The 27,500-nt window shown below is 39.8% G+C and overlaps 1 protein-coding gene, 2 long non-coding RNA genes and 1 pseudogene across 3 annotated transcripts in view; 3 read left to right on the top strand and 1 right to left on the bottom strand.

The window, feature by feature from the left end:
- Positions 1-3,353, top strand: part of LOC138020965 (TNF receptor-associated factor 5-like) — an 8,322-nt pseudogene extending 4,969 nt beyond the window's left edge.
- Positions 3,354-8,226: 4,873 nt separating this feature from the next.
- On the top strand, positions 8,227-16,487 carry LOC138019916 (uncharacterized). Its single transcript, XR_011126263.1, has 3 exons — positions 8,227-8,281; positions 14,248-14,302; positions 15,157-16,487. It is a non-coding gene; the product is annotated as an uncharacterized lncRNA (long non-coding RNA).
- On the top strand, positions 10,511-12,133 carry LOC138019724 (uncharacterized). Its single transcript, XR_011126220.1, has 3 exons — positions 10,511-10,732; positions 11,391-11,477; positions 11,910-12,133. It is a non-coding gene; the product is annotated as an uncharacterized lncRNA (long non-coding RNA).
- A 6,669-nt stretch (positions 16,488-23,156) lies between the features above and the next one.
- Positions 23,157-27,500, bottom strand: part of LOC138021977 (cytochrome P450 1A1-like) — a 5,004-nt gene continuing 660 nt past the window's right edge. The window contains exon 2 of the mRNA XM_068869004.1: positions 23,157-24,597. Within this exon, the coding sequence (XP_068725105.1) occupies positions 23,189-24,597 (1,409 nt within the window). The 3' untranslated portion in view covers positions 23,157-23,188. The remainder of the gene's footprint in view (positions 24,598-27,500) is intronic.

Here is a 27,500-nt window from a genome sequence, read left to right as displayed (position 1 = left end):
TCATTTTCTCCTCGATCCAGCTCTCTCAAGATTTTAAAGTTAGTAATGCCGGAAAATTCCTGTTAAAATAAACAAGTGTCTTTTTTAAAATTAAGGCTTAAAACTTGGTCACTAAGTGTTAAGTTAACATAATTTTGAAATCCAAAAAAAAAAAAAAAAAAGATTTGATTTTTTGGTCATAGTACCACTTTAACTTATTGTTAGAAAAAGATAGCCAATACTTAGATAAAACGGAACCCTTAGTTTTCGACATCAAAATAAATTGACTGTGCCGTTTAATTAAGGGCAGTTCTGAACAAAAGTGATTTGGACTCCGAGTGCTTTGCCTAAACAGCCGTCGAGTTTATAACCTTTCGATTGCCTATTCGGATGCACCGTGCTACCACAGAGCCGAAGAAGTCTCAGGGAATCTCGTCTATTGAACTGCAATACTTGCCACATTTCTTGGCACACCGATCCCTTCTATTCCTTCTACTCTTGCAGCATTAGGAAGTTTCGGTCTTGCGATACCTATTCTAGACCTTTTGTTAAGTGCTGCAGACCGGAATTGAAGGTAAAATTCTTTTTGAGATTGAAACTGGAATGAATTTTCACTTGCTATTACGCACGCGTTTGGTATAAATTTGATTAGAACTGTAGCAGATTTCGGAGTTTTTTTGTGAAACCCTTAAAATGTTGATTAGGTCCCGGAGAAGTGTGGTCTATCGATATTGAACTCTCGGAACAAAAAAATCTCCTTTCAATGAAAAGAAATACCCCTTTCCTTTTCCTTCGCAATAGCAAGTTTTAAAATGGACCCCTCCCCCAACATTCAGTGCGGTGGCCTTTTTTTTTTGTATCCGTGCCTGTTCATTTTATAACCAATGCAATAATAAAATTCAATGCAATAATAGTCAATCGGTCTTTTGTAGGTATGATTAAGTATTAAGTAAGTAAGTGAGTAAGTAATACCTCTAGCATTGCTTGGTTCAAACAAGGGGTTAAAAGTGGAAAACAAAGAGTTTTATTAAATTCCACAGCTTGGTTATTATTTATTATTATATCTCTAGATAGTACGCGCGCTGTAATTGGTTAAATTAGCGGGCCGTATTCTACAGTACGGCCCGCTAAATTTAAAATTTCGACAAAACATCATCTAGCGAGTTTTTCATGTCATTTCTGTTGCATAAACTTGTACTGAAAACTGTTTGAATCTTGCAAGCAACTATTTCAAACTTAACAGCCAAGAAGATTTAGTTTTTGGGATTTTGGCACGGCATTCTTTGTGGCAGTTGAACCTTCCGCTTCACTTTGACTAGTTTCCCTGCCCGCGCGCCGGTTAACCTCTGAGATATAATAAATATCTTACTAACCTCGTTTTCTTGGCTCGTACTGTAAGTTACGGATCCTCGTTTTTTCCCGTTGATTTATAGCCCGCGCGCTTCGCGCTTGGGCCATAAATCAACGGGAAAAAACTCGGTCCGTAACTTACAGTACGGACCTCGAACTCCGTTAGTAAGAGGTATTCTTTGGAATCATAACATGGAGTCGGTGCCATGGAGGATGGTCTGTTTTTTTTCCCTGAACTGGCATTGATATGACCCACCAATTTTCAAAACATCACTAACATTGAAATGTCCACACTGACTTGACCCCCAGGCAAATTGCTTCTTTGTAACTGTGCATGCTTAATCTGGTTCCCTAAGGTGATGCCGCAGTTTTGCACTGCGTATTTTTACTGCGCATAACACCAGCTCTTAATTCGCAACATTTCCAATATGGCGGCTATGCTCTATGCTTCCTAGAGACAAGAAAGGTTGTTTTCGAAGACTGAAAGAGATTAAACGGAGAGAAATGTCTGCGGTTAACTGTAAAAGACCCGGAAAAGTTGTCGAGGAGGTTGAAATGGGCACTGGTGCTCTCTGTGAGTCACAAGTTGCCTCGAGTTACTGGCAAATTGCTTCTTTGAAACTGCGCATGCTTCATCAAGCTTCTCCAGGAGCTCATTAAGAGGAGCCTCTATCTCCCATACTTGGCCTCGGAGTCAACCCTTTCCCGAGTAGATTTATTTATAGAACACCTCCCTTGGGAGATTCAGCACGCTCACTGTTGTAAAAGCCAATCTCCCTTGGGACATTCAGCACGCCCACTGTTGTAAAAGCCAATCAAAACAGAGCTATCTCAGCGTCAAGGGAATTATGATACTTTTCGCGGGAAAAGCCTCTTCCTAAAAAAAAATTTACTCGGGAAAGGGTTGACTCAAGGAATTAGAGGAGATAGAGGCTCCTCTTGATGAGCTCCTGGCTTCTCTGCGTTTCAGGTTCAAGTGGGAGAGTACGACTCCATACTAAAATGGCCGATATACCCAAGATACAGCTTTACTCTACTGGATCAACGGGACCAACGCAAAGACGGAAAAGACATCTGCGCATACTTTGAGCCCCAACGTATTACACGACCTCACGCTGACAGAAATCTCGGAAAAGGAGCAAGGCGATTTGTGCTTCAAGAGGACATTCGTGACAGCAGCAGGAACCCATGACCCGGAGCCTACAACTCTACTGTGTTCGTGTAACGGCGTTTTCACAGACCGATTTATTTTTAGATTGAATTTCACGCGAATGAGACTCCCACAGGAGCCCGATGACCAATTACAAGAAATTAAGCTGACGTCATAGGGTCACCGAACCGGAACTGCCTTTGTTATTTGACCTAATTCGTGGGAAGGGCTAATCTAAAAATAAACCTACTAGTGAAAACGCCGTTTCACAGACGCTGTATGGAAGTTGCACGCTCCAGATGGGCTCCTGACAGGAGTTACTGCAAAGATGACGTGGTTTATCGCAAGTTCTAGGTTACACTGAAGTAGTCTCCACCTGGCTTTTTTAGAATATGAAGAAGCGATGGCCTATGAAGTATGTATGCGTTTATACGCAAAATATGAGGATTGGAAGGACTCGTCTTGGTTTACGGTCCCTTTGCCTTCTTTTCGAATGGTCAGCGTGGAAGGAAGTCAAGCATGCGCGGTATCACTTAAAACGAAAGACGTTAAATTTCTAGCAAACGTTGAGAAAAGCGTCTCTAATATTTGTAACCTAAATACCATTGGTCTTCATCTTTCAATTGCAAACGCCCAAAAGCCAGCTATAATTGAAAACAAAATGGCCGCTTGTAGTTCCTTGCATGTCGACTAAGATAAATGAAAACACCATGTACACGAGCATGCCAAAATGCAAAATAAATGAATTTTTGAAATTAATACAAAAAGATGGTATTTTAAAAATGACCGAATTTGGTGGAATTTTTCAACATGTTGTATTTGAAATCTTGCCCCTGAAAACTCCACAGCCGTTCTTAAGTTTGTTCAATATTCGATGAAGGACTGCTTGAGTTGGCCTTCGAAACATCATTTATCTGGTTTGCCGTCTCCCCCATTCGCCTTTATATTTAAGCAACAGAGGACTTTGTCCTTGTTTACGTAGCCTCATGATCTAAACACGAGGGGGAGTTGAGAGAATTCGAGACAGATAACTGTCTCGGATGGCCTTTTTCGATACGTTAAAATTCAGCTTGAAAGCGGGGTTTAAAGGACACACAAAATGACAAAGGACAAAGACAAAGGAAATTGGATGATATGTTAATATTTTTCACATTCATTCCAACGTTTTTCTATTGTTTTTGTCCTCACTGACTCACTATCAAGATGAATATTGCTATTTCGAAAAAGGGCCTATTCTCCTAACTCCCCAAGTGTTTAGATTATGCAATGTAAACACTGAAAAAGGTCCTCTATTGCTTTTATAAATTATTTTCGACAAATGAAGCTAGGACAATGCTGTTTTTTCAATTTTTGATTGAAACAGATTTTCTTGATACACGCTCATATTTCCTACCAGCCAATCAAAACGCGCATCTGACAACACACAACCAATGAAAATCCGTCTGATGTCACATCTGTCCAGGTGATCTGGTGACGTAATTCGGAGGAATAGGGAGAAAAACTTTAGCGCCGTATCCCACAACCGCGCGCGGCCTTATTTTTTAATTCAACATGGCAGAGGCGAGGTTGGATCTCGTCGTTTCTACTTGAATGTTCATTCAGTAACAGGAAATGTGGTAGACACGGAATAATCTGTTGAGTTTTGGCGATGGAAGGTACTGCAGGGAGTTTGGAAACAACATCTAAGGCCCCGCGCGGTTGTGGGATACGGCTTTAAAATTTTTCTTCCGAGTCCTCCAAATTACGTCACCAGATCACCTGGGTGTTTACATTCCTTATCTAAACACAGCTATTTACCAACGAGAGTGCGCGTACTATCCTAGTTATTTTATAAATTCCGTTTGGCTGCGCCCTACTAAACATTTTTTTTGAGCTTACAGAGTGTGCCCATGTCACTTAATTCATTGTTTAAAAAGAGGACTGATACGATAAAGATGCAGTCAGCATTTGAGACTGAAGAAATGCTCTGTTTTCATTTTTTCCGTTGTTGTTGTTGTTGTTATTGTTGTTTTTATATAAATAAATCGTCTAAAAGGCCAGTTTCAAACGTCGAGCTACCGCCGTGTCGAACTAATTTTGGAATTATATTCGACGTTGGCACGGCAGTAGCTCGGCAACTTGAATTTAGTTCGACACGACAATTAACTTTGACAGGGTCTGTCAGCTGCACGGCACTGGCTCGGCATGGTTTCAAACGTTAATTAATGTAGTTTTAATTAATTTGCAATTTGTACGCATGCGTTCCAGTTGTATACTCAAAAACAAAACGGCGTCACGCAGAAGTTTAGGACTGATTCAACGGCGACTCCAGCTGTATTCAAGAACTAAAAAGAAGTCGAAGAAATCAATGTTTCAGAAGTTGCCAGTTTCTGTGGTAAATACTCGACATCATCTGTAGATGATCAGCGGATATACATTCGATTGAATCAGAGGAGGAACAACCAAAAAGTTGCCCTTGAGACGCGAAAAGTTCTTTTGAATCTGCTCTCCCTGAACGTATTCAAAACGGTGTTCCACCAGCCAACGTTTCTCTCTGCAGACGCCGGCACGATTGTGCCACAGCAACCTTAGCGCTGAGTTTCGTGGAAGGAAACCAGAAGAACAATAAATGAACTCACTTTGCGAAAAGATCTTCTCCTTGTAACAAAATGATGTAACATGGACTGTTGCATCAGCTGTCGTTGCCTTCTGGAGTTAAAAATCGCCTTCGCAAACTTCCTCCGACCTTCCTTTAAGCTGCTGTCCTGTATGTGAAGCTGGTGGATGGAAGGTTTGTTTTATCGGTTCCGGCTTTGATTTTGAATTTGGCGCAACTGAATTAAGTTCGACGTTTGAAACCACTCCCATGCTATGGTCGTGCCACTGCCGGGTCTAATTCATTTGAGTTCGACACGGCAGTCGCGCGACGTTTGAAAATGGCTTAACAGATTAAGAAAAGCTAACCTTATTGTCACGGAACATAGACTTTAGCTTCGCGTGACCCACGGCAACTCGAGTATTTAGTTACAAAAAAGCAAAAACAAAACGCGGAGTCTTTTTAAACATTACTTGTAGAAAGAGACGCTATATAAAATGAAATCCTTATCTGTCAAATTTTGAGAGTTTCGATGAAGCTGTTTTGTTGGTCAAGAGAGAGTCAACATGAGTTCATGAAGAAAATTGCGGCAAGGAGTCAGTTATGAACTATCTATAACCATGAAACCTGATTTTTCCTCCTTTGGCATACCGTAAAATGGTTTTGGGGTACTTTTTTTCCGCAAACAACTTCTTATGTAGAAGAAAATTTCGAGTATACGGCAAACGCGAAAATGCCTACACTCACGTAGAAACGGCAAGCGGCAGCCGGCAAGCGCAGAAAATGGCGGGAAAATCATGGTCACGTGTTCACTTTTGTCGTGATGCTAAATCTCTCTATTGTCGTTCAGTTGTCTGGGAGGTTGCCGCAAAAACAAAACTAGGCAGCCTGCTGTGCAACTAATTATCCCACAATAGTTAGTGACAGACTCGGCTAGTTTATAGCGGAGCTATAACTCAAAGCTTTTGTTAGATGTTGGCCAGTATTTGATTCAATGCCGTGGCAACCCAGGGATGCTAAACGCGGAAACTGCTTGCAGAAAAATCATCTAATAACAGAATTCTGCCAGGTAATTAGGAAATGTTGACCTTATGGTGATGAAATTAGCCCCCTCCCCCCAACTTTTTCCGCATGGGACTGTTTTCTCCTACCTCTCTCTCGCCCCTCAAACTTCCCCTTATCCATGCCAAAACATAGCCCCCCTCCCCCCACTTTCAAACGTACTCCGCGGCCCCTGTTGGGAAGCTACCTGACAGGATAGATAAGATTTTTTCCGAAAAGATGCACAGTTTCGTTCCGACTTTAAATCAAAGAATGAAATTAACAAGGAAAAGATCGGAACAAAAAATGCCATTTACTCAGGCTTGTGAATTGGTTTGACGGGGTAATTTCCGATGAAAAGCGAGATAAACCTTTATGCGATTAAATCAATTGTATTGAAAAGTTAATTAACCTGTGGGTTTTTTCCTAGAATCAAATTCCATTTCTCATTCATTTCTTGTTGATATTCACATTATCCTTGGATTAATAATTGGTTTGCCTTTCGTTTTAAAGTTTCCCCTTTTTTTTAACTCTTGAGTGAGGCTCCAGCAATAAAGCAATCGGTTAAAAACCAACTGATTAAAGTTGATAAAAAACAATATTTCTAAAACAACTGAATTTTAATTGCTTTTTAATTTCGTTATTTGCAAGCACGTCACGATTTTCAGAATCTTTTTGTCATGTAATAAATATTTATGCAGAGAAAGGAAACGAAATCGAGATAAAATCTGAAATAAGAAAATCTAGTTGAAACTGTATCCAAAGTAAAAGCAATTTCGAACAGCCATGATTCTAAAAGTTGTAAGTGTTGTGGTTGTTTTAAGCCTGGTGACTGGTCTTGGTGAATGCACTCCACTTAAACATGAAAGGTTCCTACCTATTTACCTTAAACTTAGGGATAGATTGTTTTGAATTATTCATCACGCCTGTTTCGTAGCAGTAAAGCGAAAATCGATGTTTCGCCTACTTCAAAACCATAACGCCATTTTTGAAGACTAACTGAAACGGTACAGAACAGAAACGTTATGCTTCAGCAAAACGTTTCTGATAAACAAGGATTTCTCAGCTTCAAATTTGTTTTACAGAAGGAGACAAAGGTTTTATTGCTAAATCGGTTCCATTTGGCAATGTCATTAGCAAGGGATTTTTAATTTGTTACATGGAATGTTAATTCGTTTTAGAGATGGGGGAGGGGGAGGGGGGGGGGGGCGGGAAATCCCTCCCACTTAGTCCCCCTCTTTCTCGCTCGCCCAGCGAAGAGGAGCTCGTCGAGCCTGCTTGTAGCCAGCCTGCGTCGCAGACGGACTAAACCACCGGTATAGTCAGCCGGACTGTATCGTGCAGACTTAACTATTATATCATGACTATACGCGGGCTCGCTCGTAGCTCGGGCTACTGATTTATGGGCTCGAGTAATGTTTTAAAAGTTTTTAATATTTCTCGAGCTTTAATCGAATGCATTTTGAGAACTTTCAAAACATTACGAAATCCACGAACAAGTTCATAGCAAGTTCCGTATCGCACTACGAAACCTTTATTGCACTCTAAGACAGAAACGTAATTATATTCAGTTGAGTATATAATAAAAAGGGTTATTCAGCTTAGGGAAGAATCAGGGAGCCTACTGAATCAGTTTCATACTGTATCGGGAGAGAAATGGCAGCGATGATGTGTAGCTAAGACAGCTGACTTTTTCAGAAAGCCAGCTGTCTTAAGCGATAAGTGATCACTGTCTCAAATGATCTGTGATAAGTTGTCACTATTTTAACGGAATAAGTTATAGCTGAGCGAGCGAGTGCGTAGCACCATTGTGGAGAAATATGGTGACCCATCGGTCCGTCCATACGTTCAACTTTTCATGTCGCACCGCTGAAAGCCCCGTGTTTTGGCGGGAAGTTGCATAGCCAGCATACTGTAACTGCATTTGACAACTCTCGTCAACTGTCATCAACTCTCGCTCGCGTTTGGCCAGGGCTTAATTAAGTCTTATTATGATTTTTTTTTCAGAGGATTTTCTGCAGGTGGAAAGTAGTATATCTTTTGTTTCATACTTGAGTTTAGTTGCGATATAAATGAATAAATAAACAAGGTCTCTATCATCAGAAACTAAATGTTTGCCCCTTTTGATTCAGAGCGAAAAGACACTTTGAAACCACACAGCACTTACAGGCTGATGTTCAGGACAGGTTATGTCAACAAAATCAATTAGCATTTTGCTGTTTTGTGGAATCTCTTCCTCGTGCATCCAAATCCTTTGAAGGCATGCAAACAGAGTACTCCGGAAGGTCCAGCAACCGGAGAAGTGAAGAGAAAGTGCAGTCTTAGTAATCAAATTTACAGATGGTTAGCTGTTCTCGTCTTCTCCGAAGAGGACCGTAAACCCTTCTCCCCGTCTCTCAACCATTGCCGGTTCATAAAGTTTTTGTAGGACATCATATAAACATTTCAGAATAAAAAGTAGCGACATAAAAACATGACGTTTCGGCGAAGTCATGTCACCATTATCAAATGTAAATTATTGTAAGTTAGGTAGCCTTATATATAGGATAGAGAGAGGGAAAATGTATTAGAATAAACGAGGCGGGGAAAAACAAACGAATGAACAAAATTGGAATAAACAGTTTCGCTAGAATGGAGTCATTTTGAGTGTTCAGAGTCGGTCTCTTTTTCCTTATTAAAAGCATCTCATAAATAAGGCACTCAAACTTTCCGCGGCATTTCTTTAATTGCTCGTGAAGATTGTCGGATATTTGGTTGTGTTTGTCCTTCAGGCCCGGATTTAGCGCTAACCAGCGTTAAATACCATGGAAACCTATAGGTTTTGACACCTCTTAACCAACGGTTAGCGCAAAGCAGTCTTCGAGCAACTGGCCCCAGGTGTTTACCGATGACATAATGTTTATGCTCCTAAATGCGCAGGTGCAGATGACGGCTGCTCTAGCCTATATAATTGGAATCACACGAATTACATTGAAATTCATACACAACGCATTGTTGGCTTACAAGTGAGGGCTTTGTTTCCTTAACTTTGAAATCTTCAGAGATTTTCCTACTTGTGAAAAGTGGTTAATTGTAATACACGATCGATTTTCTTTCCAAGGTCGCTTAGTTGCCTGCGCACGGAGTCGGCGGAGCATTAATATTTTGTCATCGGTAAGCACCTGAGGGACAAACACAACCAAAGATCCGACAATCTTCAAGAGCAATTTATCACCTTAAAGAAATGCCGCGGAAAGTTTGATTGCCTTATTTATGAGATGCTTTTAATAAGGAAAAAGAGACCGACTCTGAACGCTCAAAATGACTCCATTCCAGCGAAACTGTTTATTCAAATTTTGTTCATTCTTTTGCTTTTCCCCGCCTCATCCCATAAACTATTCGAAGAGAGAAGGGCACAGAGTTCTCTATATCTGTATTGTGGCCAGCAGCCCCTTTATCTTAAGTCCCGAAACGTTTCGCGTTCCGCAATTATCTCCTAATATCTTAAAGAAAGAAAGCTGCTCTTAAGTTGTTACCTTCGGAAAAGATGTTATAAAACCGGGTTTTTGAAACAAGCACAGCTCAGTACATTTCTTGCTTCAGTTTTTGGGACTTTTGACGAGAAATTGAATGGGCAGCTGGACACAAATAGGGCTTTGCTCCGCTCTTCTATGACATTTATCACCTGCATGGGTGTTGAAACTCCTGCATTATGTCAGGAGCCCATGACTAGAAGCTTACAACTTCATTGCATCTATGAAACGGCGTTTTTACAGACCAAGTTATTTATAGTTCGATTTTCCCGCGAAACCGGACCTCTCCAGCCAATCACAAGTCTTGCATGAGAAATTAATCCACATGGGAATGAGGATTGGCACTCGTGCAAGCCAAATCGTATTTGAGAACTCGTCTAAAAATAGCTTGATCTGTGAAAATGCCGTTACATAGACCTAGTATTGGAGCTGTAGGCTCCTAGTCATGGGCTCCTGATTATGTCTATTAAAGGAAGGTGGGGGAGGGGGTACGGTATTTTCGGGTGTTTAGGGGAATCATTAGTCAAGCACGAGTTTAAAATTCGAAAACGGTAATGTGGAATTCCTTTACTGATGAAATTATCGTTAAACCACAAGATGGTTCTGAGCAAAAAGGATCTTTATCCAGGCGATTTGCCATAAACTTGAAAAACGTCGGGCCGACATTTTCAAAGACAAATGCAATCCGTTTCAATCTTGTCCATTTGTGTCCATCAATGTTCTCTTTGCTTTTGCTGTATTTCGCTTATGTTGTTCAACAGTTTTAAGAAGTTATTGCAATGTTTCATTCTACTTTCTGGGCATTTTGGGTGTTATGAAATTACACGAGGGGGGGGGAAGCAACTTCCCATACATTCTCTTAAATGAAATCCAAACGATGTTCTCACAACTTGCAAAGCAATCATGGAGGCATCAGTCAGCGGATTCGTGTATTGCGCACGAGCAGAATTTGTCATCCCGAAATGTAAACAAAACAAGAAACATGGCGACCGATGTCGGTGCGAAATGTGGTGGCTTTTTTTAGGTTATACAACGATTTTTTTTTATTTCGAAGCCCTTCAATTTGGAAAATTTACTTCTTGGTGGACGTCGATTTTAACGCACAGTAGTTTCTTCGAGATCAAGGTAAGGCAACATTTTGTAAATGTGTATGACCTCGCGTTAAAAAAACCTCTTGAGCTAGTAAGCTTAAGATTATTGGCTAGGTGATAAAACAGGTTGGTGACCAAACAGTAATTATCCCCGCTGTATAGTAACTGGCAATTTTTCAAGTTTTTTTCAATTCTTTTGTCTTTTCTAAAATGTCAATCGGGCGTTCGATTTATGGTATTTGTACTAGAAACACTTAATACTCAGAGATAGACATTCCTTTGCATGTGTTATTTGATAACTAAACCTACGTTTTACTTTGTAATTTTTTCCAGCTAGCATTTATTACCGCCTATAAAAAGAAATTCGTTCGCGAAAAGAGAATATTGTGAAAACCAGCTTTCATTGAGGAAGAGTTCTTTTGCTTGCATTGTTTGTTTTACTTCAATTGCATTACTTGTCTTTGAGGATTTTCATTGATACTCCTGGGGCGAGATTCCTACATAAAAGCGATGGAGTGCTCATCAGAATTTTTAAAACAAAGCCTTAAAACGAATTAGAATAGTCTTTCCAACAAACTTTTGTTTGGCTTTATATAGTCTTTTTAGCCTGAAAGGTACTAAGGTAAACTCTATATATGATCAGGTTAGTTTTTGTTGTTTGTTATTTTTTTAATTCTTTTGCCACACCACAGACATAATACAAAGATAAGGAATAAAGAAAAAGAGAGAAGAAAGAAAATTATAAAGAGAAGAGACGAGAAAAAAGAGTTTTAAACATTGTAAGTGGTTCAGAGTCATGGATTTTAATTGTGTTTCGGTCAAGGCAGAATGGAGCACACCTGTCACTTTTTCTAGGATTCCCCCTACCCTCCCTTTGGTTCTGGTTATAAAATTTTCAAACCAGTTTCATTTCATTTTTATTTGCTCCACTTTGTGATGACACTGAGACAACAAAAAATGAGAATTAAATTGGTTGAATTAAAAGTTTTCTAATCAAGGTTTTTTTTTGAAAAAACAAAAACAAAAACAATTACATGTCTGGCGCAAATATACACAGTTTCAATTTAAGCAATTTCCATTTCTTTCGAGGTGAAGTCAGTAAAAGGCTTCCCTGCCATGTTCTCACATTCTGTCTTCCACTGCATCCACAGTGCCAGTTTCAGCAAGCAAAATTTGTCTATCGTTGACATTGTGTTTTTCATTTCTTACAGGAGAAAATAACAGTTGGATTGTTCTATCACCACTGATTGCAATTTTCTAGCTGGGAGGGAGTTTTGTTATCAATAAAGAGTATAAATGGGCCATGTCAAGACGATGACGTGCCATTATGGGGAGGACATTTCATTAAGGGTTGATCACTGAGTGTTAGGTTGTTGCGCACGAAAATGTTTGAGGCCTTGACTGCAAAAACAAATAAACAAATAAAATTCTTGTTTCTTGTCGTTGACTGGACATCACTAGTAGAAGTCACATTGTCTCCATTGTTGCACGTAACATGAAATGTACTGTTCAAGAAGTTGGACATGTGGTGTGAACAGCCATATGGCTGGACACACTTGATGTTTACCTGACATGAACAGCACGGAATATATGCTATTTCACCCGTCTCATAATTCATGTGGTTGTCTCTATCCCAACTGTAATGTTCAAAACACACATGTTCGGGTTGGCTTCATAACTTCCCCTACAGGCAGTTAAGGGGTAACTGCCTGCATCATTGATAGCAAATGGGAAGGTATGTTGATAGTGGTAGTGGAATTCCTGTATATACAAATGAATTCCTGGAATTTCAATTTGCAGGGTCCAAAGGAGATCCTCATGGTCCAATCTGAGGTCACTCTTCTTTCTCAAGTTTTCTACCAAATAATCAATTTTTAGTTATCCCTGTTCAAGCTGAACATTCGCAGTTCACGAGATAGCTAGCAGGTGTATGCTTCAATCGCTGGAGTTAGGGTCACCAAGATGACAGATAGGCTTGGTAGACCCTTGGTAAAATACTTGTTCCGGAATTTGATGTTACAATTAGTTCCAAGAGACACTGCACGTTCCCAGCTGAAAGGATTGCAGCTGACATTCAATATAGGACAGCCACTATCAGACTCCTCAAATTCTCTGACATAATTCATCTTGAAATTCTATCTTTTGTTTATCAGTGGCACCATAAACTAAGCCCTTCTAGTTTTGTTAATTTTTTTAACCCGGTATCTTCTATTCATTCATATAAAACACGTCAATCACAGATTGATAATCTGTTTGTTACATCTGTTCATACCACTCAATGCGGTATTCGTTCTCTCAGTTACACTGGTCCAAAACTTTGGAATTCTTTATCCATTGATGTTAAGAAAATCAAGCTTTTTTCCAATTTTCGTCAATATATCAAAAATTCTGTGATTGGTGGTTATAATACTATTATTGATTCCTAATGTCTTACAATTATGTAATCTTTAACTGTTATTTAATTAATAAAGTAATACTTTTTATCTAAAACAGTGTTTTTTGCATCTCTTTTCCTTGACTCATTCATGTCTTGTTTTGGGTCACCTACTTGGTTAGTTCAATGAACGAACCTACAATTGTAAAATTTCTTTTTCTTCGCAATCCCTTGATTTTATATTTTATGCACTAATTTGTATTAATTATTATTTCTGTCTGAGTATAAATAAAAATCGACTTGACTACGACAAATTCAAGAATGGAAAGTAGCACTTTTGGTGGGTCGAATGAAATAACATTTTTTAAAAATACTCTTTCCTTCAGATCTCCCCAACCCAAAACATCCCGCTGATATACAGGAATGTTTGCAAAGGCAGTTTTTTCGTATTTCGGCGAGAAGAACACGTTACCAGTAGATATTGTGTTGAATGAAATTAAACGTGGTTGGTTCGACGATGTTTGTCGTGATGCTTTGGAGCTATCGAACAACAGGAAGAGGTCCTTAGGTGAATAAATTACACTGATTACCGTCTGAATCCTAAAACTCGGATATCCGACGATGCATCGGAAACAACTTGAAATATTTAGGTTCCCCTGAATAAACGGATTTATGTCGAGCAAACTAGCTACGCGGTGTAGGCATTCAACTCGTACTCGTAAATTATTTGTGTGAGTTGTGCCTCGACGGGAAGCTTCAGAGCCATTAGGGAACGAGTCAGCTATGAACGTTTTCTCAACTTCACTTCGTGATAATAGCACCAACAATAAAGCCAACAGACACATAGTTTTTACAGAGATCGCCATCTTTTTAACATTCGAAAACACCTGAAAGCAGGTCTGCTATCGATAGTGCCTGCTATTTCAAAGAGCGCCCGCTCAAAAATACCCCGCTGACCAAGATTACCGCTTAGCAAGTTGTGAGAACATCGTTTCTCGGTCCCAGGCCTTTTTTCTATCCCCCCCCTGAATTACACGAGTTTGCGTGACATAGCCAAAGCAAGCACCACGTGGTAACCGCGTCCCAGATCGTTCGCGGACTCATTATTTTGCACAGCGTTTGGAAGTTAACCGGCCGACTTGTACAACCTGACCGATCTAACATTCTGTTCACAGATAAAAGTTCAGGTGAAAATCAACGTACTATCAAAAGACCATGCTTGATGGAAGAGTAAGCATGTTTACTTGTTTTGTTTGGTTGTTCATGGCTTTCTAGAACTTCTGTGAAATGCAAATGTTCGGCCCATGCAAGATGCAAGATTTAAGCGACATGTCGTGCTTTCTCTTTCAAATACAAATGGTTCCAACTTTGTCGTTTGTGACTTTATAAGAGCGTTCAAATCAAGGCGGCTTTGCGACCAGTATTTTTCAAGTAAAATATATTTTTACTAAAGGGAGTACGGGTCCAATGCAACACAAGAATAATATTTCGATTTGGAGTAAGACAATAACCGTTACAGTTTTGTGACTTTCAGCTGCATAAAAAGTTTCTATCTTTCTGCTCGATCGGAATGACACCTGCGTTCCAAGTCAAATTGGAATCTCGAAACATTAGGTTTTGAGGGGAGGTAAACCTGAATACGTGGAATATGCATCGAGTGCGAGAATCGATCCCGTGACACACTGATGGAGGCTATCATGATGTTCTCTTTTACAGCACGAAGCCAATATTTCTGTTCAAAACACTTCTTCCCTTCAGGCATCTTGCGTATTTTCATTGAGTTCAGCCAGCCAAGCAATTGGCCAAATACACTGCCATGGGATGGGATTGTGTGATCTTTCGTTCTTCCTCGGTTTTCCCTTGGCAATCGAGCCTAACTGAAGTATTGCCTAATTCTGGAAGCTTTGTTTCTGAGTACTGGCGGGAAATTAAGCTTAATTCTCAAAGGTCCTTTTACAATTCCCATCTCCTAGTTAACAAGGCTACACTTTTAATCTAAAAGCGCTAAAATAACGCTTAACAGTGTATTTAGTTGATGAATATGGGTACTGATGTTATATATATTTCTCTCTTAATTTTTGTAGTGGTGGAATATGTGAACTTTCTCCAAGATTATGACTCCGTTAATTATAAAGACAAAAGCTTCTATCTCCAGTTATTTTCCCATATGCAATGCTTGGTATTTATAATCGTAACTTAGAACATTCGTTGCTTTAGTGATCTCCCTAAATTATCGCTAATAAATTTAAGTATCTTCCCAGAATCGCATCACAAAAAGGAAACTGAGTAAAACGGTCACAGAATGATCAGATGTGTGTTGAGGTTTGTCAACTTCCTCAACACATCAGTTAGAAAATAAGGGGACTATCTATTTAGGGCGAAAATCTTAGTTTTATTCTTTCTTTGGTAAGCTATTCTTGGTTCTTGTAAATCCAGTATGCCCATGCAAGTTCAATTACTAAGTCATCAAAAGTGCACTGTGCACCCATCAAAAGCTATACTTCCAACCTTTGACGAGACGAGCTTATGTTGTGTTGTAGACCTGACCTAAGAGTTCACCTTCAAACGGCTATTATGTCTAAGTCTTTATAACTCAGTCCAATGCGCGGTTTGCAATGAATACCAAGACCTACCAAGTGTCATCCTTCATTTCACCCGGGCTGGATCGACTGAGGCTTCCTTAATCCTCGCCATTTTAGAATACAAAAGTTGAGCATTTGCAAAGACGGAAGCCTGTATAAAAGCAAGTCTTAGAAGGGAGTCGAACTCTTCACCTCGAGATATAGCGTGGCTTTACTACCAGAGAAGACTCTCAGCTTCTCATTCTTGAACCACAGAAGCACTTCATCCAAATTTCATGTACTCGCAATACGTGTTTTATTATTTTCTTCTTTGTAATAATAATAATAATGATGATGATGATGATGATAATAATAATAATGAATCGGCCCTCCGGGGTCGGAAAAATCTATGGTTTGTTCTGCTGGGCAGAAGTCACGCGTTCGTGCTAAAAGCCTAACGAAGGGCGTGAGCCATGGAAATAGGGTCATTACCTGTGAATGATATCGCGTGGTTAGTGCCCGCTTACTGCATGTGTTTGAATTAATTGCGGGTATTCCTGTCACAGTTTTTATCTGGTGAGGGTATTTTTTATTGCAATCTTGTAACCTTGGGAAATTCGTGAACCTAAAAGTTTATGCGACTAATAGTTTTCGCAACGGAGGATTTGGTTGAAAATAAACTTCTAAGCCCTAAACTAACGCCTGCATGGGGGTCGCAGTATCCATCACTTGAACCTAAAACGTTGTTTATTTTGAAATAATTACACGTACCTCCTAGTTTCTCTAAAACCAACTCTGAGTAATGGTATTCTTCTGATCGCGAGAATGAAGCAATTAAATCACAGTAATTAACACAGGTGTTAATCAAGAACCCGTTGTTTTGATCGGGGTAGGGCGGAGGGAAGGATTTTAACCCAGTTGACACCAAGTGGATTTCAAAACGTACTGTGAAGGAAAAATGGTGCTGAAAGTAACGTGAATAGAAAAAATTCACTGATCTCTGGTTGAATGACTAACCTAAAACTAAACTAAACGCCCGCTCACAGGCTGAAACGGACTAGAAGTCGTCGGAATCTGTCTATTCGAGCATAAAACCAATTTCTAGTTTCTGAGAAACTGTAGTGCTGCGTCGGTGGGAGAGTAGCGAGTTTAAGATCTACGACGCCGACGTCGACGAAAACGTCACCTCAAAATATAAAGTTGCACTATCGTAAGTTTCTCGCGATTTGGCCATCTCGTTTGCCTCTTACAATTTGGCCGAAGTATCCTAAAAATAAATTGGTACGAGCGGTTTCAGAGCAAAAATAGAGAACGAAAGATTCACATTTGAACGCTCACGTTGTCGTCAAAACCTCAGATTTGGTGATTTCACGTCGTTGTTGTGAAGAGAACCGCACGTTTATGCGCTGAAATGCGTGCCGCACGTGCAGCACGATTATTTTTCCTCTTTTAACCAATGATATTGTTGTTTCGCCACCGCGTCGTAGATCTTAAAGTCCCTAGTAGTGAAACTAGAATATTTGATTTTATCAAACGCGTGAGTAAGATGTACAAATTTTACCAAAACAAAAAGCTTAGCTGTATTTAAATAGAGGCAATCCGCGTATTTAAATTGCCCTTGAGGTCTTTCATGAAAACCACTCTTAAGGGGCAATCAAATTTCCCTCGGCACTTTTGAGTTAAGAGGGTCAACGAAGGCCTGTGGGCATATTAAGCTGTATAAAAGATTTTATACCGTGATAGCAGTGCATTCAGAATAGGGAAACCTTTCAAAGATCAGCTAACTGTTCGTAGTTCGTAGGCAGATGCGCGATCTGAGCCACAAGATCTACCTCTCTCCGCAACCTAGTTTTCCTAACAAAAAAAAAAAAAAAAGAGCATGACCTTAGCCGGATGAAAAAAAGCTGAGCATTTTTAATCAGCAGTGTGATGTTTACTTATTTTCATGTGATCTGTGTAACACAGATTTACATCCCAACATCTACATGCGCCTATTGCGGAGCACAATTAGGCTTTGGTAAACATTTCGTAAGCTCGCGGTGATACAGATCTTTCAAAGAGATTCAATCTTGCATTTTAAAACATTAACGTTATTTTTCAACTCACTCTGATTACCTATTCACAAAAGTAGTCGATTATTCAAAATCCTGGCCCAACGCGCGTCTGATACAAAAATCAATTTCAGAGCCCTCTATTGGAAAAGCTCGAGTTTTAACCGTCATGGGCGACAGGTTTATGCGTCAGTAAAGAGTTGAACATATTAGGCCTGCACTGCAGATGGTTTTTTTTTTCAAAATTTCCAGAGAAATTGATCTCCGGCACTCGAGCGCTGCAGAGGTGGTCAATCTTAACTGATGACGTGATCGAAACTACAGTAGCTTAAGGTGATTCCTCAGAAATTAAAGTTCCCGATGAATTTTTTTAAAACTTTCCCTGAATGTTCTCTAACAAGCACTGTTTCGAAAAAAACAATAAAAATGATAGGTCACTATTCTCGCTTAAGAGATATGATGGGCCAATCTTACCCAATTTATGCTTGTACTCGTGCTATTTAGGCGCATTATTCATCGGTCCACGTTACATTTTGCGGTAGCTCGATAGGTAGTTTATAAAAGTAATACTCGCAAAAAAACTTAACAGGTAGAAAATGTCGAGCATATAGAACAATATTATATAAAATTTGTGGAAACATACCACTATTTGAAACGACGTGGACGTAAAGCGTTCGTAGAGTCGTTATTTTTGCGGTCATAATTTGCATCACAGAGTAACGGGTTCCAACATGCTTTCGCCTAGATCTTTTTTTGCTTCCGATAAATTTTTTTAGTTTTCTTTTAAATTAAGGGGCACAATATGCACACTATTATTATGCAATAAAAAATACAGGTCACCATGCTCGTTTAAAAGAAAATGAGCATTTATTTCGCTATCGAGCTTAGCTTGAGGGAAATTTCTTTCGCTGTGTACGTGCACGCGCTAATTTGCGCGCGCTAATGACGCAAAAATCGTGCGCAGTAGGGATGCGCAATGCAATACTGAGGAATCACCTTAAAGCCAATGATTAACCGCTCAAATCATGATTTATGGCTTTGTTGCGCTGTCCTTGGGAAAAGATGAAGAAATAGCTGATCAACCCAATTCGCAAACTTAAACTGACTAATATCCTCTTTTGTGGTACTCTTTTCGTGAGCTAAAATCGTTATGTTTAAAGAGACAGAATTTTTAGAACTTTTACGTAAAGACTGACGATATGATAAAGCAAACTGAATTTCTGTCATCAGTATTTTTCGATTTATTTAAAACGAGACAAATTGAGTACATGACTAGACTGCTAGATATGAAATTAAAATCACAGAGTTGTTCTCTGTTGAAAAAGCCCATAAGACTTAAAGTAAACATTCTTTTCAGCTTTTGTTTAACGAAACTATCAAAACATGTCCGTTTGTTCACGTGCAATGTCGAATGTTTCCTTGTTCACTGAATTAATTTCTTTTGGTATTAAAATACAATGCCAAAGTCCATGAACTTTCTTTTGTGTAGAGGAATAAAAGATTCAAGACAAAGGAGGGGATCTTTTGGCAAATAAAGAAATAAAATTCTAGGGTTGTAAAACCGGCTGAAGGGAACAATGTGGGTTTTTTTCATCAGTCGAAGTGAAAATCAGGCTCTGCCGGTTTTGTGAGTCGAGGACCAATAATAGAATTGACTTCAGGAAATGACGAGAGTTCGCTTGTGATCAGTTTTGATTTGTCCCTTCGGCAATAATTCTAATTTAACTGTCAACACATTTTGCTGCTGTTGGAAAGACAAAAATTCTTCTTTGTTTTCGTTGCCAGGTTAAGACCGGTTAAGTTCATAATCAATGTAATTGAAAAGCTGTGTGACCGCTGATTTCTTAAGTTGGCGCATGCCGCTCAAAATTCACTTGACTGAATTGGCAGAATAAAAACAGGACTTTAAACGATGACTTACAAGTAAGTTTCCCAAATTTACCTGTTAGAAAGAGAAAAAATATTGGAGCAATGAGGGCATTTATTCTTGTTCCTTGAAAGTAACTATAGGACAAGATCATTGGTTCGATCGTGATCAGTCGAAGTTGACCGAAACTGAAAGCTACCAGATTGGTATTTCCAGAGACAAATATGTTACACTTTCAAAAATATAACTGTGCACTTTCAAATATCAGCCGGCAAACGTGCCTTTAGCAAAATATTACATAAGCTATTTCTGCCCGTAGAAACGGCGTCATAACAAACTACACTGTCCTTTATTGTAATAATTTTGATCGGCTGAAGTCATGCAATAGGGCCGTAACAAATAACTACTTGTTCCGTGTTTTTTCCGTTTTTCCGGACTCATTGACACACGTGCTCTAACCGATGCATGTAATCTCTAATTTATTACAGTCACTCAAAAAAAATCGTGATCATGGCGGGGTTGTGCGAAAATATTGCTCCAGTTAGTTTTTCTACTTCTGTTTAATATGGGAATGAATTTTAAGAAAAACACGACACTCCTGAGTTTTACAGACATGTTTCCGCGGCAGTTGCCTCTGCCATCTTCAGTGTGAAATGAACAATAAATTACAGTGAAATATAAATACTAGAGAAATTACAATAATAATGATGACAGTAATTAAGACTACGACAATAGTAATTCAAAATTAAACAGAAAGTTTCAAATTAACGTGTTTGACCTGTGCGTTAAGTGTTGGTTTGTCCCAAAATATGTGCAACGCCTCTTTGATTTTGAGAGCAAACCGCGAAGATGCCTGATCAATGATGGCAAAATTGTCACGGGAGCATGCAGAGCGACACGCTAAGGAGCTCTCCAGATGCTTGAAAATGTGTGAGGCCCTGTCCGTTTCCAAATGTTCCCTTACACGTGTGTTGAAATGTCGGGTGGTTTCACCGACATAGCAAGCTGCACAGCCTGCACACGAAAATTTTATAAACAACACATGATCGGAGTCCATTGGGGACAGGGTCTTTCACACTAAAGAGGCTACCTACTTCGAAAGAGGAAAACGCTAACACGATGTTTGCATTATTACAATAGAAATGTGAAAGTCGACGAATGCGCTTTTAGGCGATGCTAGAAAAATAACCTATGTAGGGTAATTTGAAATAACTGCAACTGCCGAAACATGTCTGTAAAACTCAGGAGTGTCGTGTTTTTCTTAAAACTAGTTTCTTCACTGCTTTTATCTAGACCAATATGGGAATGGCTTTGACTTCTTCCAATTTAAGATACACCCAGGAATGATCTTATTAGTCATATATAGTAGCCCCAGTATCTTGGCTCGAGCACTCCCTTTTTCACTACTGCTCCGTGACTGAAGTCATGCAAACTTTTCTACTTAAGAGTTTGTTGCAGTTTTTTTGAGATGAGGAAAGGCATTTTTCATTTTTCATCATTTAGTTTGACGACACCCTTGACTGCCTTTGCTTTTACAAAAAGCTTTGAAAAACCTCATAATTGGTTTGTTTAAGTTTTATTTATTTGCCTTGAGGAAAGAAATGCTATGTTTTCATTTGGGCGTTTTTCTTGGTTTTTAGAGCAAATTTACCCCTTTTATTAGAGTGGATATAACAAGATACCGCTGTTAGTTTCGTCCTGAATGCCAAAAGAAGTTTGACCGAGGTCATAGAGTTTCACTGCCTTGCGATCAAGCACAGTTTAATTATAACCTCCTACGCTGACCGCCTTTTGCTCTCCTTCCAAAACACGGATTTCGTTCGACCCACAAATCAAGCTGTGATAGTTACAGCAACAGTTACTATGAAAGACACAGAAAATCCGAGTCCCAGATGGGATTTGAACCCACCGCACTTATAGTCATAGCTAATGGAGACTCAATGGTACATGAGCCAGAGCTATCTGTGGCCTTTGACTGCTGGAATAGAACCAGAGAGCCCTTGAGATCCCCTCGTCACAACGAATTCGCTCTAACGAAAGGCCGACGCTCGAAACTTCAGCTCACAAATTTATCTCATGGTGAATCAGATTTGCCTTTATCAACTTACTTGATAAGCACAAATTGTTTTGGGAGCTCGATAAGCCGCAATCTTTTGCTTTCAACTCAGTACCTAATTGCTTTTATTGCTGCCTCAAATAGGAATGACATTAAATTGGTGGCATGGTGCGAAGATCTGTAAAGGTTATCAATTCATGTACGCAACTTTCTTTGGTTCCACGAAGGCTCTGGGAATTTATTCCAAGTGCGCTGCGCAAGTGAATCGCCTCACCTGAGTGTAACTGAATGCCAATTCCTAATAAAAAAGTACTTAAGCGCGACAGTGCAGCACTTGATCAGACTCTTGAAAGATCCTTAAACTTAGTGAGAGTGCTTGAATAAATCCCACTCGTCCACTCTCAATTTTCATAGGATGTCTGCCATAACATATTTCAAAATTTCCAAAGCTTCCAAAAATGGACCCGAAAGACAGTCAAAGAAACTCAAATGCCCAGATTGCAATCGTTATATTGTGTAGCTACTCAGCCAAGAAATTGTTCTTGCCATAAACTAGAACTGCTCGATTTTCCATTTACTTTCAGTCTCAATTGAAGACAATATCCGGCAAGATAGAACGGTCATGGGTCATCTATTCAAAGCTTGGATAACTTTATTCGCTAGATATTAAAATATATCAAAATGTGTTCCTTTTTCCGAAATGCTAACCGGTACTGAAGATCTGAAACAGGCGCATGAATTCCCCTGATGTATCAGTTCAAGCGACCCTATCCTAGTAACGCTCATACCGGCCCGCACTGTCGGGTCGGGAAGCAGAAATCGAGACCATTCAATTCTGTCGTTATGTTATGGATTTTTTTTCTATGAGAGGCGGTAAATTGAGGAAATGAAATACCACCGCGAATGCTATTGTGGGCTCTAGACCTTTCTACCATAAAAACACGCAATGAACTCTCAGCTTTGAACTGTTCAGAGGTATATGGACCTGTCTTTACAGGAACACAGTGATGCATGGAGTGGTCATCGTAGCATAAGCTTTGAACTTTCTTGTTCATGGGGTCCCCTCATAAAGTATTTCCGGTTTTACGTGCTGAAAATACTATAGTTTACGTAGTGAATAAAGCTTAAACTTAAAATTAATCTTTAACTGTCGTACTTTGTCCGAGGAGACCGAGAAGTGAAGTCAATTGGTCAGAAAGGACATGCAGGGAAAGTTTAAGTTTCGAGTGAATCTTGGGGTTCCTTTATCCTTTGCTAACCAGCGAAGAAACTTGGAGACGCCTAAATAAGTATAAAAAGACTTAATAACAGCAAATAATCTTAGTAGATAAACAGTTTTTCGGAAACTTAGGAAACCAAACGCGCAATCCTTAGTTATATTAGTTTACGCATTCCACTTCTCACTGATTAATTAATGGTACATGCGTATCTTCAAACCTGCAAGGCATAGAAGGTCATGCAACACTTTTACAAAGTATGCTGAAGAAGCCACTCCAGCAGAAATATGATACTTGTAAAACGTTCTATACATATGAAAATACTCTGATTTTTTACCCTTGAGAAGTGAAGTTCCTTGACATATTAAAAGCGTTCTTCAATTTTAGCGTAAAATGTCTCTGGCATCAGCGTGAGGCCATACTGCCCTTCAAGGTTAATTCCTTGATATTCAGTTGGTAACCCATCCTGCGTAAATTGGAAGCTGTGAAGAAGCACCGCGAGGAAGACACAAACTGTTTTCGTCACCAGGGGCTCTCCAGGACACTTGCGGCGACCTCCGGAGAATGGAAGGAAGGCAACGAAGAACTTTGGATCAATCAGCTGACCTTGACCATCCAGAAAACGAGATGGGTCAAATACATCCGGGTCTTTCCAGGTGTCGGGATCACGATGCACTGACCACAGATTGATGAAGACCACAGTGTCTTTTGGAATTGTGAAATCACCTATGTTCGTTTCAGAGGTGGTGGATCGAGGTACAGACAGAGGGGCGACACTGGTTATCCTTAATAATTCAAGGACTGAAGCTTGCAGAAGGGGAAGTGACTCTATGTCTTGCAGGGTTGGCAACCTTTCCCGACCAATCACTCGGTCTAATTCTTCATGCAACTGTCGCTGGATCCCGGGATATTTTATGAGGTATGCTATTGCCCAATACAATGTTATTGAGGAGGTGTCAAATCCGGCACCAAACAGATCTCCTAAGACTGGGACAATTTGTTCGTCACTGAGCACTGGGGCCATGCATAAGGTGTCCTCCCCTGGTGAGCGATCTTTCTTTTCTTTCTCCGTTTCTCTCTCAATCGCGTTAATCACACTGTCAGCAATGTTGCGGACTTTTCCTCCAGCGTAGGTTTCTCTATTCTTCTCAAACATCTTCGCGACGGCACCCAAAATAGTCTCCATCGTCGTGCAAAGATCTGAAAGCGCTTTATTCGGAAGGTACTTTAGCAGTGGCAGGAAATCAACCATGTTACTACCATGCACCGACTTCCGAAAATTATCTGCCATTTTGAGCATATGTACAAGTCCTTCATCGTCGTATGAACGCTCTACTCCAAAGAGTGCATTAAGGATGAGGTTTGCTGTGGCACATTTCAGAGTTATCAGAGCATCAACGGGTTTTCCCTTATGTTGCCTGAAGCAGTGAACCAAGCGTTGCGATTCATTCAACAGTTTTTCTTCTAATGCGTCTTTGTTCTTGACAAAGTTAACGATAGCACTGACCCCGATCTTGCGAGTTAGTCTATATTGAGGAGAATAATCAGAAAGAGAAAGGCTGCTTCCATTAGGATTGGCAATCTGGAAGGTGTGGAGCCGTGGGCGCCCAGCAAAAGCAGTGGACTGCTTGATGATGGTCTCTTGGATAGCATTTACACCATTCACCACCACAACCAAACGATTTCCGAGCATCAGACTAAAGACGTCACCGTACTTCTTTGCCATTTTGGTGAAATCAAGATGGGGGTTCTGGCCCAGACGAAAACATGAACCTATGAATAAAAAAAGTACCCTTTAGAATTTTAGAGTGCCCTATTGGGAGAATAGTGCCACTTTTGTCGTTGTCGATTCAACGTAAAACCGTCTTACATGACTGAAAAACCCGATGGTCTGCCACAAAATATCCGCCACCTTCATTGGGAACGAGTCAGTAGGGGGATGGCAAAAGTCACGCGTTTAGGCCCAAAGCAATAGATGAGACGTGCCAGCATAAAAGATCATTTTGTTAAAGATGAAACACCACCCATTGTATCTAGCTATAATTGCTTTTCTTTTTTAATGCTGAATATCCAATCTTCGAGTGTGGACACTGGCAGAAGTGACGCGTTCGTGCTGAAAGCCTAACAAAGGGCGTGAACCGTGAAAATGTGGCCATTACGTACTTATATTTAAGCCATGTACTTCAATGCTTGATTAAGGACTATTGGATTGTTTCAGTATACAAAACGATTGTACGTGTCGGTAGAAAAACAACGAAGGCTAGGGATATCTGTAGATGTGACAGATTTCATGGTCGAGTCATGCACGCCCTACAAAAACATATTTTAAGTTCATTCTTGTTGGATTACGACATTTCACTCAAAGATTGTTCGGGCTAAGGCCATTTCATGTCTGTGTGAGAATAATTAGGACCGAAAAGTATCCTAGAACCATGATCCTAGTGATTCCTTCGTCTCGAAATGCATACCTTCACGTGTCGTTCTCATAGTATAAATTTGTGTTGTTGAAAATTTCCTCGAATGACATAAACTATTCTTATTTTGACCTTTCTAAAGTTACTTCAGGTTCGGTCAGAGGACAGCCGTTTATTCAACTCGATTGTCGTTTGAGAAATAATGAACTTTCTCTATTTCGATTTTCAGAGCGAAGGGGTGATAACGGCACGTGATCGCACGTGGTAGAAAGAGAGGAAGGAGGCGGCTCGTGCAATATTAATAAATTATTTTCATTACACCGTAATATTTCAATTCTTTCTTTGTTAGAATTTCATTTTATCATACGCAAATAAGCGAGAAATAAGAGAACACTGATATTGCTAGTTCTCATTTTAGCCTTCTAGGACAAAATTTCGTAGCACTTGAACCGATGGAAGAGTACCCCTGCCGATCATCTTCTTTCTCGTCTATCGGCTCGTCATTTTCAAACGGCGTACGTTTACATTTGAACTTTTAGTTCAAGCTCTTTGCGGGACAATCTTTGCTTTTGGTTGGTTGGGATACTTTAATGCTTAAATCAATTTTTCTGCCGGTTCGGTCTTGGCTTAGTACTCTAAATGAGAGAGTGTGGGTGCTGAGGTTGTAGAAGAGTTACAACTGCAATCATAACTGTTTGGGTTTACGAAACTTTTTCCCCGCAACTTAACTTTTGATTTGGAACAGTTTCATTTTGTCAGTGAACCATGGTTATCACAGAAACCTACATTTGAGTGACCTGTTCTAGAATATTCCCAACCAACAGCCGAATAACTCCGTGATATTTGCTAAGCTAATAGCGACATCAGTTTGTTGTCTGCTTGGCAGAAAAAAACCGCAGCTACATTTAGTTGTCAGAAGTCATCAAAACGAAACCGATGGGTGACGTCATTTAAGATTCGACCTACCTACAGTGACAGAGCAAAAAAGTGTCAAAAGTCGGCAAGCTGAGTTCGCTGTATTAGAAGGAAATCCCCGATAAGAAAAGGAGAAATAAAGCCAGGGTGACTCCAGTTTCCGAAATTTGTTAGACGTGTGGTGTTTAATTCGGTAAGTTGCTATAACAAGTCGAGTTCAAATCAGAACAATGGCCAACGTATTCATCCACTGGAAAATGGGCTTTAAGCAAATATGTTTACGTTCCAGCAAAGAATAAAAGAAAACAATTTGTGCACGTGAATTGTTTCAAGATATTCCCTTATCGATTGACAGAGTTCGTATAAGTGATGCACTGTGTCAAAGTCCACTTTGTCTTTATCCTTACAGATAAAAGGCCGAGAACAACACTACCTTTTTTTGTGGGAAAAAAGCCAAATGTTTTAGTTTTTAAATTAGTTGATTGCTTGACTGTGTCTAGTTTCTCAAAACGAAATTCCAGTCTTGTTGTTAGTCAAAGTTATCTTTGCTTGTTTTCTTTTCGGAACTGTCTTTTCATTTCCGCTTTTTGGTGACGAGTTTTTACCGAAAGCGCTTTGGATTTTCAGTTAAAAAAAAAAAACATGATTAGAGTTTTTAAACGGTATTTTTTTCTGTAACTTGGCACGCAAGAAGATCATATTAAAAGATTATCGGCAGCCAGAGATTTTCTTTTCGGTTAAACGGAATTCAGCTGATTCAGCCGTTTAGCGCAATATGGATTAACCCAGTTTTGATAGGAGCCAACCAAGGACTCGAGTGAATTCACATGAAATGACGGCAGTTGGCAATTTTAACGAACACTCTGGCCTTGTAAATATTTAGCTACTGATTTTGGCTTACTGAAAAATTATTTCTTTTGTGGAACAAGGCATGGGGGTTTAGCAGCTTCTAACCGGTTATTGTAATAATTCGCCGGCTGAGAGCACGCAACACGCGCTGGCGTCATGCAAGGTCTGGGACCGATAATTATTCAAGTCATTATGCAGTTTTGGAGTACAAAGCGCCTTTCTTGGCGGGAAAGACTGACTGTTTAGCAGATTTGAGGTCATTTACTGAAGTTGCCGCAATTTTGATTTTTGGCTGCGGGAAAAACGAAGCAACGGTGCATTTTTGTCAAACTAATTTCTGGAGAGGTTTCTTAAGTGTCTTAGTAGGTGCGAAACGAGTCCAGTTGTCACCCAATTCTTTTGGAGGATCAGAGCTTGCCCCTATTTGGGATTACTGCATATTTCTGATAACTTTCATAAACAGGAGAAATAAATACTGATGTAAATGAATGAAATGAA

Source organism: Montipora capricornis, chromosome 10, assembly GCF_036669925.1.
Source record: "Montipora capricornis isolate CH-2021 chromosome 10, ASM3666992v2, whole genome shotgun sequence".
NCBI lineage: Eukaryota > Metazoa > Cnidaria > Anthozoa > Scleractinia > Acroporidae > Montipora > Montipora capricornis.
The sequence above is the reverse complement of the archived record's forward strand: the minus strand, read 5'-3'. Positions and strand labels throughout refer to the sequence as shown.